This window comes from Oncorhynchus nerka, linkage group LG26 (genome assembly GCF_034236695.1).
Source record: "Oncorhynchus nerka isolate Pitt River linkage group LG26, Oner_Uvic_2.0, whole genome shotgun sequence".
NCBI lineage: Eukaryota > Metazoa > Chordata > Actinopteri > Salmoniformes > Salmonidae > Oncorhynchus > Oncorhynchus nerka.
In genome coordinates, this window is record NC_088421.1 from 31171301 (window position 1) to 31185366 (window position 14066).

The following is a 14066-nucleotide window of genomic DNA, read 5'->3' on the forward strand; positions in this document are numbered from 1 at the left end:
ACGTGTTCATATTAGACCTGTTCATATTAGACATGTTCATATTAAGACATGTTCATATTAGACATGCTCATATTAAGACATGTTCATATTAGACCTGTTCATATTAGACCTGCTCATATTAGACCTGTTCATATTAAGACATGTTCATATTAAGACATGTTCATATTAAGACATGTTCATATTAGACATGTTCATATTAGACATGTTCATATTATTTATAACAGACATCATGGAATCATTTGTTTTATTCATGTCGATATGTTGATTGGTACATAGAAACAATATAACACAATAAGGTTATTAGGTGTTTTTATTTCAAACTAGAGAAACAATACCAAGCAGTCAGCCCTGCCTCTTTAGGCTGTACAGTGTTTGTTCACATGTACCTTTTTTACAAACATTGGAGTAAAACAAGCTTTCTGATGGGTATGACAGTTGAAGTAAGCTCATGAGGCATTTATACAGTACATTATATTCTTCAAGAATCAATGGGTATATATATAGAAATCATTTATAAGTAAAAAATGGATGTAGCAACTAAGCATTCTAGTTTTAAATTAAGAAAAGCAGAGCTTTGTCAATCTGAACAAAGCATACTGCACACCCAAATTAGGTCAAATAGAACTGTGTACAGTATATGGTTAATCTGACAAAATTCATGCACACCTGTTTTAATCTCTTAACAACCACTTTCTTCATATATTGAGTCATTGAAAATCTAAATTACAAATGTGTATATAAAATCATTGAAGTCAAATTCTTGGGTTTACAGTAATCTAGTCTGTTTGGTTGATTCTTGTTGATTCCTCTGGATTCTTCTTTTCCAAAATGATTTCCCTGTCAAAAACAGGTCAAGGTCAGTCATGGACAACAGTTTTTATGCCAAATTTAACCCATTTGCTCACTGTAAGACAAACCTGAAGACCTGTGCCTGCTTCCGGAAATGTCTCAGTTTGTCAATTTCCTGAGCCAGTCTCCTCAAGTCATCTCCCTCGAGGGCCGGCAGGGTAGGTTCCTGTTGGAATCAGTTCACAATAGGTCCCTCAAACTTCAATATCTGTCTCTACTGTGTCCTCCATACCCCTGACTGGTATGAGACAGGGAAAGCTGGTTCAGTGTTTGACTAATAGCACAGAGGCTATGCCGCTCAGGTGTGTATACATGCGTACGTGTGTTTGTGTGCGCGTGTGTCTACTCACGTCTCCATCACTAAGGCCCGATTCCAACAGCCCACTGAGCGCATCCACATTGTCATGACAACGGTGGTACCGACCCCCAGTTTGGTGAGCCAGTTTCTTCAGAAAGTCATTGGCTGAGCTGTCAGAAGTGTAATAGTGGGTCGTAATGAGCGTCATCGTGTAATAGATTAAATGTACAAATCAATCAATGTACAATCATATAGTCAGACCTGTCTGTGCAGTTGAATGAGACAGTGTGGATAGTAATGTGGTTCCCTGTGGTCAGCCTCTCCGTCTCTTTCAGCACCAGGCTGCAGCTGGAATCTGGCTTCCCATCACTCAGCAGGTACAGGCCCACACTGTCCCCAAACCCACAGCCAGTCTGAGGAGCATACATACAGAGGTTATAACATGACACAGAGCAGACATACAGAGGTTATAACATGACAAGGAGCATACATACAGAGGTTATAACATGACACGGAGCATACATACAGAGGTTATAACATGACAAGGAGCATACAAACAGAGTTTATAACATGACATATATAAATCTAATTGGTTAACATGACATATGCCATGTACCAAGAACAGCAGGTACAGGCCCACACTATCCTCTAACCCTCAGCCAGTCTGGGCAACATACATACGGAGGTTATAACATGACATAGCCAGTTACTACTTAAACCCGTCACCTGTAGGGCCTCCAGAGTGTTGGTTCCCCCATGGGTGTTGAGCTGATATGCCCACTGCACCGCGTCGCGGCATGCCTCCTCTGTAGGCTCCTGCAGTGCCGGACGCCACGCCTTCACCCCCTCGGAGAACGCCAGCAGAGAGAACCTGGGACACAGTCAGAGAGGGTGTCTGGGGTTAGATATGACAATAACCAATGGGTGTCTGTGTAGCAGGGGTGAGATGGTTATATGAACATAATGAACCTAAGTTACAGTAGTAACAACCACAGAACTAGAATAAGATTGTATTTATATTTCTACTGTCACCATTGCCTGTAATTTCCCTCTATGAAACAGACAGGTGGATAGAAGGAGAAACGTGAGCCTGTTTGTCTAGGCCAACACAGAGTTCCTTTTTCATTCTTTTTCTGGGATAGTCAACAGTGGAAGTGTCCAGGGGTAAGGAAAGCTTTTTAGGTTTAGTTTACCTGACTGTGTTGTGATGCAGCTGTTCCCAGATGAGAGAGGCCAGCTTGGTCTTCAGCTCCCCCAGGCAGGGAGCCATGGAGCCGGACACATCCAGCAGCACACACACCTCCCTCTCCAGCACCGCCCCAAACACACGCCTGCTACCTGGGGATGAAGTGAGCGGAAGGAGCCAGACACTAGGGTTTCTTCAACCTTCAATCGGGCATTCATAGATATTCCAGTATTTTGGTACCATATAATTAGAATGACTAGAACAGAGAGAGACAGACAAGATACAGAGACAGTGACAGAGACATAGAGCGAGAGAGAGGCATACCGGAGAGCAGCCATTGCAGCCTCTGCATGTAGCGCAGCAGGAGTCTCTCAGTCTGAGTAAGGTACTGTTTTAACTCTCCTGGAGTCAGCTGCAGGTGCTTCACCATCCCCTGAAACAACAACCACAGACAGAGAGAGACATGAGGCTCAGACCAGCATGGGAGTGGATAGACAGCTGGTTGGATAAGCTGATATCTTTATTATTTATAATCAAATGTCATTATTTTTTCACCATTTGGCCGCATTGGACATTTGTACTCGTACTTGAACTTAGTTGCTAGCATTTTAATTTGTATTCATGCCAAAAGATGTTATTGATGCCATTCTCCTCTGACTCACATTGATGTGGACACTGGGGAAGATGGAGCAGTATTTGGCAGACACTCTCTTGAGGACCGAAGGGACCAGCTTCTTATGATGAGTACAGTCAGGTCCAGACACCAGCTTATAGATGTCAAGCTTCTGCCTCTTAATACTGAACCTCTTCAGCCACTACAGGCCAGGGCCAAGAGACATATGAGAAAAAATGTATCTTGGCCCCTCCCCCCACACACATTTTTAGCACATTGCCTTATCAGAGCGACTTATAATTAGAGCATTTAAATAAGACGGCTGACGTTAGATGAATAGATCAATCTAGAAGAAAAATAAACACACACCTATTAGGCGAGGTGCTGGTTAGCGGAGTGGAAAACTTGAAAATAAAGGAGGGCCGCACACTATGTGCGGCTCTCCTTTATTTTCAAGATGAATAGATCAATCTGATTGGTTGACTTGATGATTGGCATGTATATCTGATACTGCACCCGTTTGGTCGAGCAGATCTCTTCCTGCTTTGGCAGAGTCACTAAGGGGATGGACTTTCGGACACTTTTAGGTTTGGGGTAAGACTTGAACACCACACCTAGGTCAAGACAAGAGGGAAAATACAATCACAACTCAAAAAGTCAACACGCACACGCACGCACTCGCACACACACACACACACACACACACACACACACACACACACACACACACACACACTTACCCAAGTTACCATCTTCCAGGTAGAACACAGACTGGGTGACCTGAGAAGGCTTCCGCTGCCTGCCTTTAGTCTCTACTGGACCCCAACCAGTCATGGGCTGTACTGAACGAGACACAAGAAACAAACAAGCTAACTTATAAAAGGCTATATCAATTTGACATCATACAATCATTTAAACTTGAAACAAACACTCATCCTTTGTATACAAACTATAAAAACATCTGCAGTTTTGTATTATCAAAACACAACAGTTCATCTCATGTGTGTATCCCTGGGAAAACAGAAATGTTAAAAATAACAACAACAATAACAACAAGAAAGCTAGTCTGAGGTAAACGGGTAACGTTTTAGTAGAGGTCAAAAACAGAGCCGAGTCATCCTTCATTCATTACACTGAGGGGAGAAACCCTAACCCTGGCTGACTGGGTGATGATGTACCTGATGGGAGAAACCCTAACCCTGGCTGACTGGGTGATGATGTACCTGATGGGAGAAACCCTAACCCTGGCTGATGGGGTGATGATGTACCTGAGGGGAGAAACCCTAACCCTGGCTGATGGAGTGATGATGTACCTGAGGGGAGAAACCCTAACCCTGGCTGATGGGGTGATGATGTACCTGAGGGGAGAAACCCTAACCCTGGCTGATGGGGTGATGATGTACCTGAGGGGAGAAACCCTAACCCTGGCTGACTGGGTGATGATGTACCTGAGGGGAGAAACCCTAACCCTGGCTGATGGGGTGATGATGTACCTGAGGGGAGAAACCCTAACCCTGGCTGATGGGGTGATGATGTACCTGAGGGGAGAAACCCTAACCCTGGCTGATGGGGTGATGATGTACCTGAGGGGAGAAACCCTAACCCTGGCTGATGGGGTGATGATGTACCTGAGGGGAGAAACCCTAACCCTGGCTGATGGGGTGATGATGTACCTGAGGGGAGAAACCCTAACCCTGGCTGATGGGTGATGATGTACCTGAGGGGAGAAACCCTAACCCTGGCTGATGGAGTGATGATGTACCTGAGGGGAGAAACCCTAAACTTGGCTGATGGGGTGATGATGTACCTGAGGGGAGAAACCCTAACCCTGGCTGACGGGGTGATGATGTACTTGAGGGAAGCTAGTTGAGAGAATGCCAAGAGTGTGCAAAGTTGGCATCAAGGCAAAGGGTGGCTACTTTGAAGAATCTCAAATATAAAATATATTTTGATTTGATTAACACTTTTTTGGTTACTACATGATTCCATATGTGTTATTTCATAGTTTTGATGACTTCACTATTATTCTACAATGTAGAAAATAGTAAAAAATAAAGAAAAACCCTTGAATGAATAGGTGTGTCCAAACTTTTGACTGGTACTGTAGGGAAAAGGGTGCCATTTGGGACAAATGCACTAGTCTACTCTTCACATCTTTAAAAGCATCTTGAAGATACAAAGCATCTGTAGAGAGAAAGAGAAAGTGAAGGTCAACAAACCAGTTGGAAATATGGGTAACTCCTTACCGAACCAACATGGATTTAATTCCTCACGTAAAGGACTTTGATGAACTGGAGCCATCCTCCATTTGTTTAATAGTTTATTAACTTTTAGTCTGGCACTCACTTTGACTGGGGTTGGGACAGGAGCAGCAGTGAACTGGTACTTACTGCACTCGCTGTGGTACAGAAAGATGACAGTTGCTCTGTCTGGCATTCCATGTTTTCGACTGTTTGTTTCCGTTTGGTGCCTAATGAACTGGGCCCTGCTCTAGCCCCTGCCTGACACTCACCTGAGATAGAACCTTCACTCCACTGAACTGTCAGTCACCCACGGGGGAAGTTAACCTAGATACCGCTGGTAAACTTCCAGCCTGGCATTAAAACTGATTCAGTCTGGTTTAACCAGGCTAGAATGCTGACTCACCCGGTGGGATAGTAGATGTGGCACTACTGGGATGCCATGCGAGAGCCTTCTGAGAGGAGGAATGCTCGTTTGTTCGGCCTTCCTTCATTTGCTGTCAGCAGAAAATAAAAACGTATGTAAACCTTCACTTGGAGTGGTGATATGCAGTATAAAGCATCATAAAACCTTGATATGCAAAGATTTAGGCACTATTGTAAAGTGGCTGTTCCACTGGAATGCACCAATTTGTAAGTCCTAATATGTTTAAAAACCTAATCTTCATAATGCCCTACATATGTTTATATAATCTTCATAATGCCCTACATATGTTTATATAATCTTCATAATGCCCTACATATGTTTATATAATCTTCATAATGCCCTACATATGTTTATATAATCTTCATAATGCCCTACATATGTTTATATAATCTTCATAATGCCCTACATATGTTTATATAATAATGCCCTACATATGTTTATATAATAAATGCCCTACATATGTTTATATAATCTTCATAATGCCCTACATATGTTTATGCCCTACATATGTTTATATAATCTTCATAATGCCCTACATATGTTTATATAATCTTCATAATGCCCTACATATGTTTAAATAATCTTCATAATGCCCTACATATGTTTATATAATCTTCATAATGCCCTACATATTATAACATTATATAATCTTCATAATGCCCTACATATGTTTATATAATTAATGCCCTTTATTTAACCAGGTAGGCTCATAATGCCCTACATATGTTTATATAATCTTCATAATGCCCTACATATGTTTCATAATGCCCTACATAATCTTCATAATGCCCTACATATGTTTATATAATCTTCATAATGCCCTACATATGTTTATATAATGTCATAATGCCCTACATATGTTTATATAATTTGCTGATAATGCCCTACATATGTTTATATAATCTTCATAATGCCCTACATATGTTTAAATAATCTTCATAACACCTAGGTACTTATAGAAAAAAATGGGCAGTCCCATATGTTTATATAATTTTACTTTAACATAATGAGTGGTCCTACATATGTTTATATAATCTTAATGCCCTACATATGTTTATATAATCTTCATAAGCAAGCCCTACATATGTTTATATAATCTTCATAATGCCCTACATATGTTTATATAATCTTCATAATGCCCTACATATGTTTATATAATCTTCATAATGCCCTAGATTGCATATGTTTTATATAATGCCCTTTGTTTGCTGAAGACCTTGATAGGCAGGTAGAGACATACATATGTTTATATAATCTTCATAATGCCCTTGGGATGTTTGATGACGAGTCTATGTTTATATAATCTTCATAATGCCCTGATTTGTTTATATAATTTGCAGCTCATAGAATGCATATGTTTATATAATCTTCATAATGCCATATGTTTATATAATGAACTTCATAATGCCCTATATGTTTATATAATCTTCATTCATAATGCCCTACATATGTTTATATAATCTTCATAATGCCCTACATATGTTTATATAATCTTGGGCATAATGCCCTACATATGTTTATATAATCTTCATAATCCTTCCAGGACATATGTTTAAATAATCTTCATAATGCCCTACATATGTTTAAATAATCTTCATAAATGCGGAGGTCTTATGTGGCATCGAGTTGGTCAAAACATTATAACATCCACTCCATATTTATTAGCATCCTACTTTGTCTTTAGGTCACCAAGATGAGATGGCAATTGGTGTCCAGGGCAAATAATCTTTCATCTGATATTCTGTTTGTTAGTTGTGAGTTGCTATCTCTTGAGAAAGAAGTTCTATCTTGTTGAATGTTATAGTGCTGTTTGATGTTGAAATGAGAGAGGACAAAGAAGATAAAGGGAGGAGGCTTATGATTGTGTGAAGTCAACAAATGAGGGTGTGGGGACATGCAGGGCCTCGTACACATCACCCGCGGAACAGAGAAGTGTGTAAGGGTGCGGCTAAAGCCTCTCCTAGAGTGTTGGGGGCGAGGATAAGAGGAGCAGGTTTCTGAGTGCTGGGCATAATGGACAGGGGTCGCGGTGGGGGCAGTGGTCTGTCTCTGCGTCTCCAGGCCAGGGGGACTGGACGTTACCAGTGGGTATGGTGGGGTGCAATCAGGCAGGGCAGTGATTGAGATTGTATGGACATGCTGGTTGTAATGGGTGAGGTCACTGCATGTGTGGGAGCTTTGTCCCCAGGAGAATTTGAGATCCTCCCAGAAAGGAGTGGGCACCTACAGTCAGACTTCTGGGTCAAGGAGTCCACCAGCATGTTAGCGCTCTGGAGCTTGAGTGTGTCACACAGCAGAAATACAGGTCATCCTTTCAAAAAGAGATAGAAAGTAAATAGCAATGGATAGATTTGCAATGACAGTGTTACAATGTTAAAGTGGTTGAAATTAGCAAGCAGGGAGATTTTTTTTGGGGGACTCCATTAAAATAATATAAACAGAATACCTTACAGTATGTTGTCAATACATATGACTAGTATCTGAATCTAAATGTTTTGAGTAGTTTAGGACAGATCTGTGTGTACAGAGACCGGAGTTGTTGTTGCTGCTGTTTAGCACTCTCCCTTCCCCATGCTGTTCCAATCTCACCTTCTGCCAATAATTAGCAGCCCTCTCCATCTCTCCAATCAGAGCAGTTATGTCATCGCTCTCCAGGATGCCTGCAGTGAGAGGACAGGACAGACCAGGGCTCAGGGTCTCCACCCAGCATCACATACACACACACACACACACACAGAAATGACAGTCTTACACACAATATAAACACAACATGCATACATACACACAGACAGGTAACATGCATACACACACACACACACACACACACAGACAGACAAGCAACATGCACACACACACAACATGCATACATACACAGACAGCTGTTCCAATCTCACCTTCACACACACACACCATCACACCAATCAGAGCAGTTACACACACACAGGACACACAGAGGACAGACAGACAGAGGGTCACCCAGCATCACAACATGCACACACACACACATACATTGCACACATACACACAGACAGACAAGCAACATACACACACACAACAGACAAGCAACATGCACACACAACATGCATACATACACAGACAGGTAACATGCATACACACACACAGACACAACATACACACACACACACACACACACACACACACACACACACACAGACAGACAAGCAACATGCACACACACACAACATGCATACATTCACACACACACACAGACAGACAAGCAACATACACACACACACACACACACACACACACTGTATAGAAGGAGTATCTGTTGAATAGGACATTAGCTGGGGGATAAGTGGGTTCACACAGCTGGCTGGTAGCCCCTCCAGGAAGTAATCACCTCTGTGGTGGGTAAGTGTTTCTACTTCTACTGTCATCACTGGTGCTCATTTCTTCAAGGTGCCACTTGATAGTGGAGTAATCTATTTTTCCATGGCACTTTTTGAAGTCTTCATGAAGATTGTGTGTGTGTGAATTCTCGCGTACCTGTCTCACTGATCCAGTGGAAGCGTCCGTTGCCAGCTTGTGCCAGTTCCCTCAGTGCCCCCGCAGTCTCCTCCCTGGTGGCATGGCGAGGTGGAGGGCAACCCCCCGTCTGTACCTCTGTCTGTCCCTCTGTCTCCTCTCCAGTCAACAGACAGATGTGGAGACGTAGAGGCCGGACACTGCAGCACTCTGACACATATGAAGACACCGTTGCCTGGGAACAGAGCAACAAGAGACTTGTTCTGGATTGTTATTCATTTGACTTTTGGAGAGAAGAGTTTCTTTTAAATAAAACATTTATTCACATGTTCATAGAAACGCACAGCTGCCAGACAACAAGCACGGGCATATGAATATGTAGGCACATTATATCAGTGACACCTAGCTAGTGCATTAACTCGCTTCCAGCAGCAGAGGGCACCAGAGGGAAGCATGTCTCTATTATAGTGCCCTGTTGGGATGAAGTGCGACCAGTGTAACAGTATGGTTACTCTCTGCGGCTAAAGAACTGATTTCAGATCAGCTCTTCCTATACCAGTTCTAATGTTCACCATCATGAGTCATCATCACCAATTGATATAACTGTTGCCAGGACAGTGTCATACAATTTCCTGGTCAGGCAATCCACTGGTGAAGAGGTAGAGGCCCTGGGTGAGAGGGGGGGATGGAGGGAGAACAGGAGCGGGAGAGAGGGAGGGTGCCCCACTATTGAGGTCCCCCTCCAGAGACAGCCTCAGAGCAGCCATGGTGTTCCTGCTCCCTGAACACTGTAAACCCTGGACCCACCTGGAGGAGAGAAAGAGACACATGGTCAGAGCCATACATATCCGTGTTCAGCCACACAAACACACATGCAAGCATGCTTGTACGCACACTCACAAATACACGCAGATGCACAAAGGCACATGCACACGCAAACGCACATACACACCATCAAACAAGCAAAGCGTCAATACAGGATTTAGATTGAATGCTACTACACCGGCCCTGGCGCTCGTCAGACATGGCAGGGCTTGAAAACTATTACGGACTACAAAAGGAAACCCAGACGCGAGCTGCCCAGTGACACGAGCCTACCAGACGAGCTAAATGCCTTTTATGCTCGCTTCGAGGCAAGCAACACTGAAGTATGCACGAGAGCACCAGCTGTTCTGGATGACTGTGTGATAACGCTCTCAGTAGCCGGTGTGAACAAAACCTTTAAACATGTCAACATTCACAAAGCCGCTGGCCAGACTGATTACCAGGACGTGTACTCAAAGCATGCACGCACCAACTGTCAAGTGTCTTTACTGACATTTTCAACCTCTCCCTGACAGAGTCTGTAAAACCTACACGTTTCAAGCAGACCACCATAGTCCCTGTGCCCAAGGAAGGGAAGGCAACCTGCCTAAATGAATACCGCCCTGTAGCACTCACATCGTTAGCCATGAAGTGCTTTGAAAGGCTGGTCATGGCTCATATCAACATCATCCTCCCGGACACCCTAGACTCACTCCAATTCGCATAACGTCCCAACAGATCCAGATGACACAATCTCAATCGCACTCCACACTGCCCTTTCCCACCTGGACAAATGGAACACCTATGTGAGAATTCTGTTCATTGACTACAGCTCAGCATTCAACACCATAGTGCCCATGAAGCTCATCACTAAGCTAAGGATCCTGGACTTCCTGAAGGGCTGCCCCATGGTGGTAAGAGAAGGCAACAACACGTCTGCCACGCTGATCCTTAACACTGGTGCCCCTCAGGGGTGTGTACTTAGTCCCCTCCAATATTCCCTGTTCACCCACGACTGCGTGGCTAAACACGACTCCAACACCATCATTAACTTTGCTGATGACAACAGTGGTAGGCCTGATCACCGACAACGATGAGACAGCCTATAGGGAGGAGGTCAAATTGGCAGTGTGGTGCCAGGACAACAACAACCTCTCCCTCAATGTGAGCAAGACAAAGGAGCTGATCGTGGACTACAGGAAAAGGCGGGCCGAACAGGCCCCCATTAACATAGACGAGGCTGTAGTGGAGCGGGTCGAGACTTTCAAGTTCCTGATGTCCACATCACCAACAAACTATCATATTCTAAACATACCAAGACAGTCGTGACGAGGGTACAACCAAACCTATTCCCCCTCAGGAGACTGAAAAGATTTGGCATTGGTCCCCAGATCCTCAAAAGTTTCTACAGCTGCATCATCGAGAGTATCCTGACCGGTTGCATCACTGCCTGGTATGGCAACTGGGGCATCACTGGGGCCAAGCTTCCTGCCATCCGGGACCTATATAATAGGCGGTGTCAGAGGAAAAAAATTGTCAGAGACTCTAGTCACCCAAGTTATAGACTGTTTACTCTGCTACCGCACTGCAAGCAGTACCAGAGTGCCAAGTCTAGGACAAAAAGGCTCCTCAACAGCTTCTACCCCCAAGCCATAAGACTGCTAAACAATTAATAAAATCGCCATCGGACAATTTACATTGACCCCCCCCCCCCCTCCCCTCCCTTTTGTACACTGCTGCTACTCGCTGTTTATTGTCTATGCATAGTCACTTCACCCCCACCAACATGTACAGATTACCTCAACTTGTCACGGTTCATGAATCCACTGCCTCCTTTTCCTTCTCTCTCTCTCTCTCTCTCTCTCTCCCGTGTTTGTGTGGGCGTGGTTCCCAATCTCGGCCTGATTGTCTGCGCCAGTTGGAATCACTTATCTTCCCTTTATATGTTCTGTAACCAGTGTTTCTTGTTGTCAGATCGTTGTTACTTCCCTGAGGTTGTGTCGTGTGTCCGTGCTCATCTCTCGCCGCCCTTGTGTGGATTATCTGCTGTGCTCCTTCCCACCCATCCGGACACTCTCCCCTGGGTTTCTCAGCACGCTTTCATAGGAGGATGCGCCCTAGTCCCTGGGTCGGATTCCGTCTGAGTACAGTCTGTCTGTCCTGTTGCTGCTGTAACCTGTATTCATTAAACCATCGTTGCTTGCATCTTGCATCCGCCTCTGTATTGTTACAGAACGATCTGACCAGACCATGGATGCAGCGAGTTCAACGAGTCTGACCGAATTCATTTCCCGCAGTATCACGAGAATGGATCAACAAGAGGAGAACATCTCCAGCACAGGTCGGGCAGTACAAGCCATTGTGACGCAGGTATCCCAGCTGACCCAACAATTACAACATCTGAGGGGTCTCGCTGCGCCACCTACACCGGCAGTTCAACCCGCCCGCCAGAGCCGGATTCCCAGCTAGAGCCACGGCTACCGACACCAGAGGGTTATTCAGGTGATCCTGAATATTGCAGAGCTTTTCTTACGAGATGTTCCATGCATTTCTCGTTGCAGCCACGGACCTTCAACCGTGAACAGTCTAAGGTAGCATTCGTACTCACACTGCTATCAGGCAAAGCGGCTCTTTGGGGAACGGCGGTGTGGGCGAACCAGGACCCATGCTGCACCTCTTTCCAGACACTCTCCGAGGAGATGAGAAGGGTCTTCGATCGGGCCGTGGCGGGTAGGGAGGCGGCCAGACTACTCGCTGACCTTCGCCAAGGAGACCGTTCAGTATCGGAATACTCCATCCAATTCCGCACTCTGGCCGCAGAGTGTCAGTGGAACGAGGAGGCGCAGTGGGACATGTTCCTGCATGGGCTGGAGGACCGGATCCAGGAGATTTATGTTCTGGACCTTCCCAGGAGTTTAAATGGACTAGTGGAACTAGCCTTGAGGGTCGACGCTCGTCTGAGTCGTGTTGGCCGCCGAGCATGCCCTAACAGACCGTATAACGACACGGAGGGCTGGCATGCCAGCGGCGGGAACACGGCCAGTTCAGCCTCCGCTCACGAACCCATGCAGCTGGGGAGAGCTCGCCTCTCCCGGGAAGAGAGGGAGAGGCGGAGATCCCAAGGACTCTGTCTCTACTGTGGTAGAGCGGGCCACTTTATCCACTCCTGCCCGGTAAAAGATGAGGCCCGGTAGTAAGAATGAGGCTACTATCGGGTGGTGTCACCACAGAGAAGACCTCATCATCTACTCTCCTCCCGGTAAGACTAAGATGGGCCAACCACACGCACGACACCCAAGCCTTACTGGACTCAGGAGCAGAGGGTAATTTCATGGACTTCAAGCTCGCTCACAAACTCCAGATTCCTATCACCTCACTCACGCACAAGATATCCGTCAACGCTCTCAATGGTCAAGAACTACCCAACATTTCTCACACCACTGAACCTATCACACTCATCACTTCTGGCAATCACACTGAGACACTATCATTTCTACTCATGGACTCACCCCTTGCACCATTAGTTCTCGGCCACCCTTGGCTCACCCAACACAACCCCAGAGTTGACTGGGGTCATAATTCTATATCCATGTGGAGTAACAAATGTCTTGAGTCCTGTTTAGTGTCTGCTTGTTCGTCTGTGTCTGATTCTGTGTTTCTAGAGGAGGCAGTGGATTTGTCTAACGTGCCCGTTGAATACCTCGACCTGAAGGAGGTGTTCAGTAAGTCCCGTGCTGCTTCTCTTCCTCCGCATCGTCCCTATGACTGTGCAATAGAATTATTGCCAGGTGAGTCTCCGCCTAAAGGCAAGTTATATTCACTCTCTGTTCCTGAGAGGGAGGCTATGAGATACATCTCTGGTTCTCTGGCCTCTGGATTCATTCGTCCTTCCTCTTCTCCAGCGGGGGCGGGGTTCTTCTTTGTGGAGAAGAAGGATGGATCTCTGCGTCCTTGCATTGATTACCGTGGGTTGAATAACATCACAGTGAAGAATACCTATCCCTTACCGTTGATGTCCTCAGCCTTTGAAAGGTTACAGGGAGCATCCGTGTTCACTAAGCTGGATTTACGTAATGCATATCATTTGGTTCGCATAAGGGGGGCGAATGGAAGACCGCGTTTAACACCCCCAGAGGGCACTTCGAATATTTGGTCATGCC

The 14066-nt window shown here is 45.1% G+C and overlaps 1 protein-coding gene across 1 annotated transcript in view; it reads right to left on the reverse strand.

The window, feature by feature from the left end:
- Window positions 1-292: 292 nt before the first annotated feature.
- The window catches only part of vwa3a (von Willebrand factor A domain containing 3A), a 46623-nt gene continuing 32849 nt past the window's right edge, over window positions 293-14066 (reverse strand). Inside the window, exons 18-31 of the mRNA XM_065010954.1 lie at window positions 9729-9909; window positions 9124-9337; window positions 8203-8273; window positions 5593-5686; window positions 3687-3788; window positions 3463-3560; window positions 2996-3148; window positions 2658-2766; window positions 2341-2485; window positions 1874-2018; window positions 1409-1560; window positions 1200-1317; window positions 918-1015; window positions 293-837 (exon numbers count right to left, since the gene is read on the reverse strand). Coding sequence (XP_064867026.1) covers window positions 777-837; window positions 918-1015; window positions 1200-1317; window positions 1409-1560; window positions 1874-2018; window positions 2341-2485; window positions 2658-2766; window positions 2996-3148; window positions 3463-3560; window positions 3687-3788; window positions 5593-5686; window positions 8203-8273; window positions 9124-9337; window positions 9729-9909 — 1741 coding nt within the window. The 3' untranslated portion in view covers window positions 293-776. The remainder of the gene's footprint in view (window positions 838-917; window positions 1016-1199; window positions 1318-1408; window positions 1561-1873; window positions 2019-2340; window positions 2486-2657; window positions 2767-2995; window positions 3149-3462; window positions 3561-3686; window positions 3789-5592; window positions 5687-8202; window positions 8274-9123; window positions 9338-9728; window positions 9910-14066) is intronic.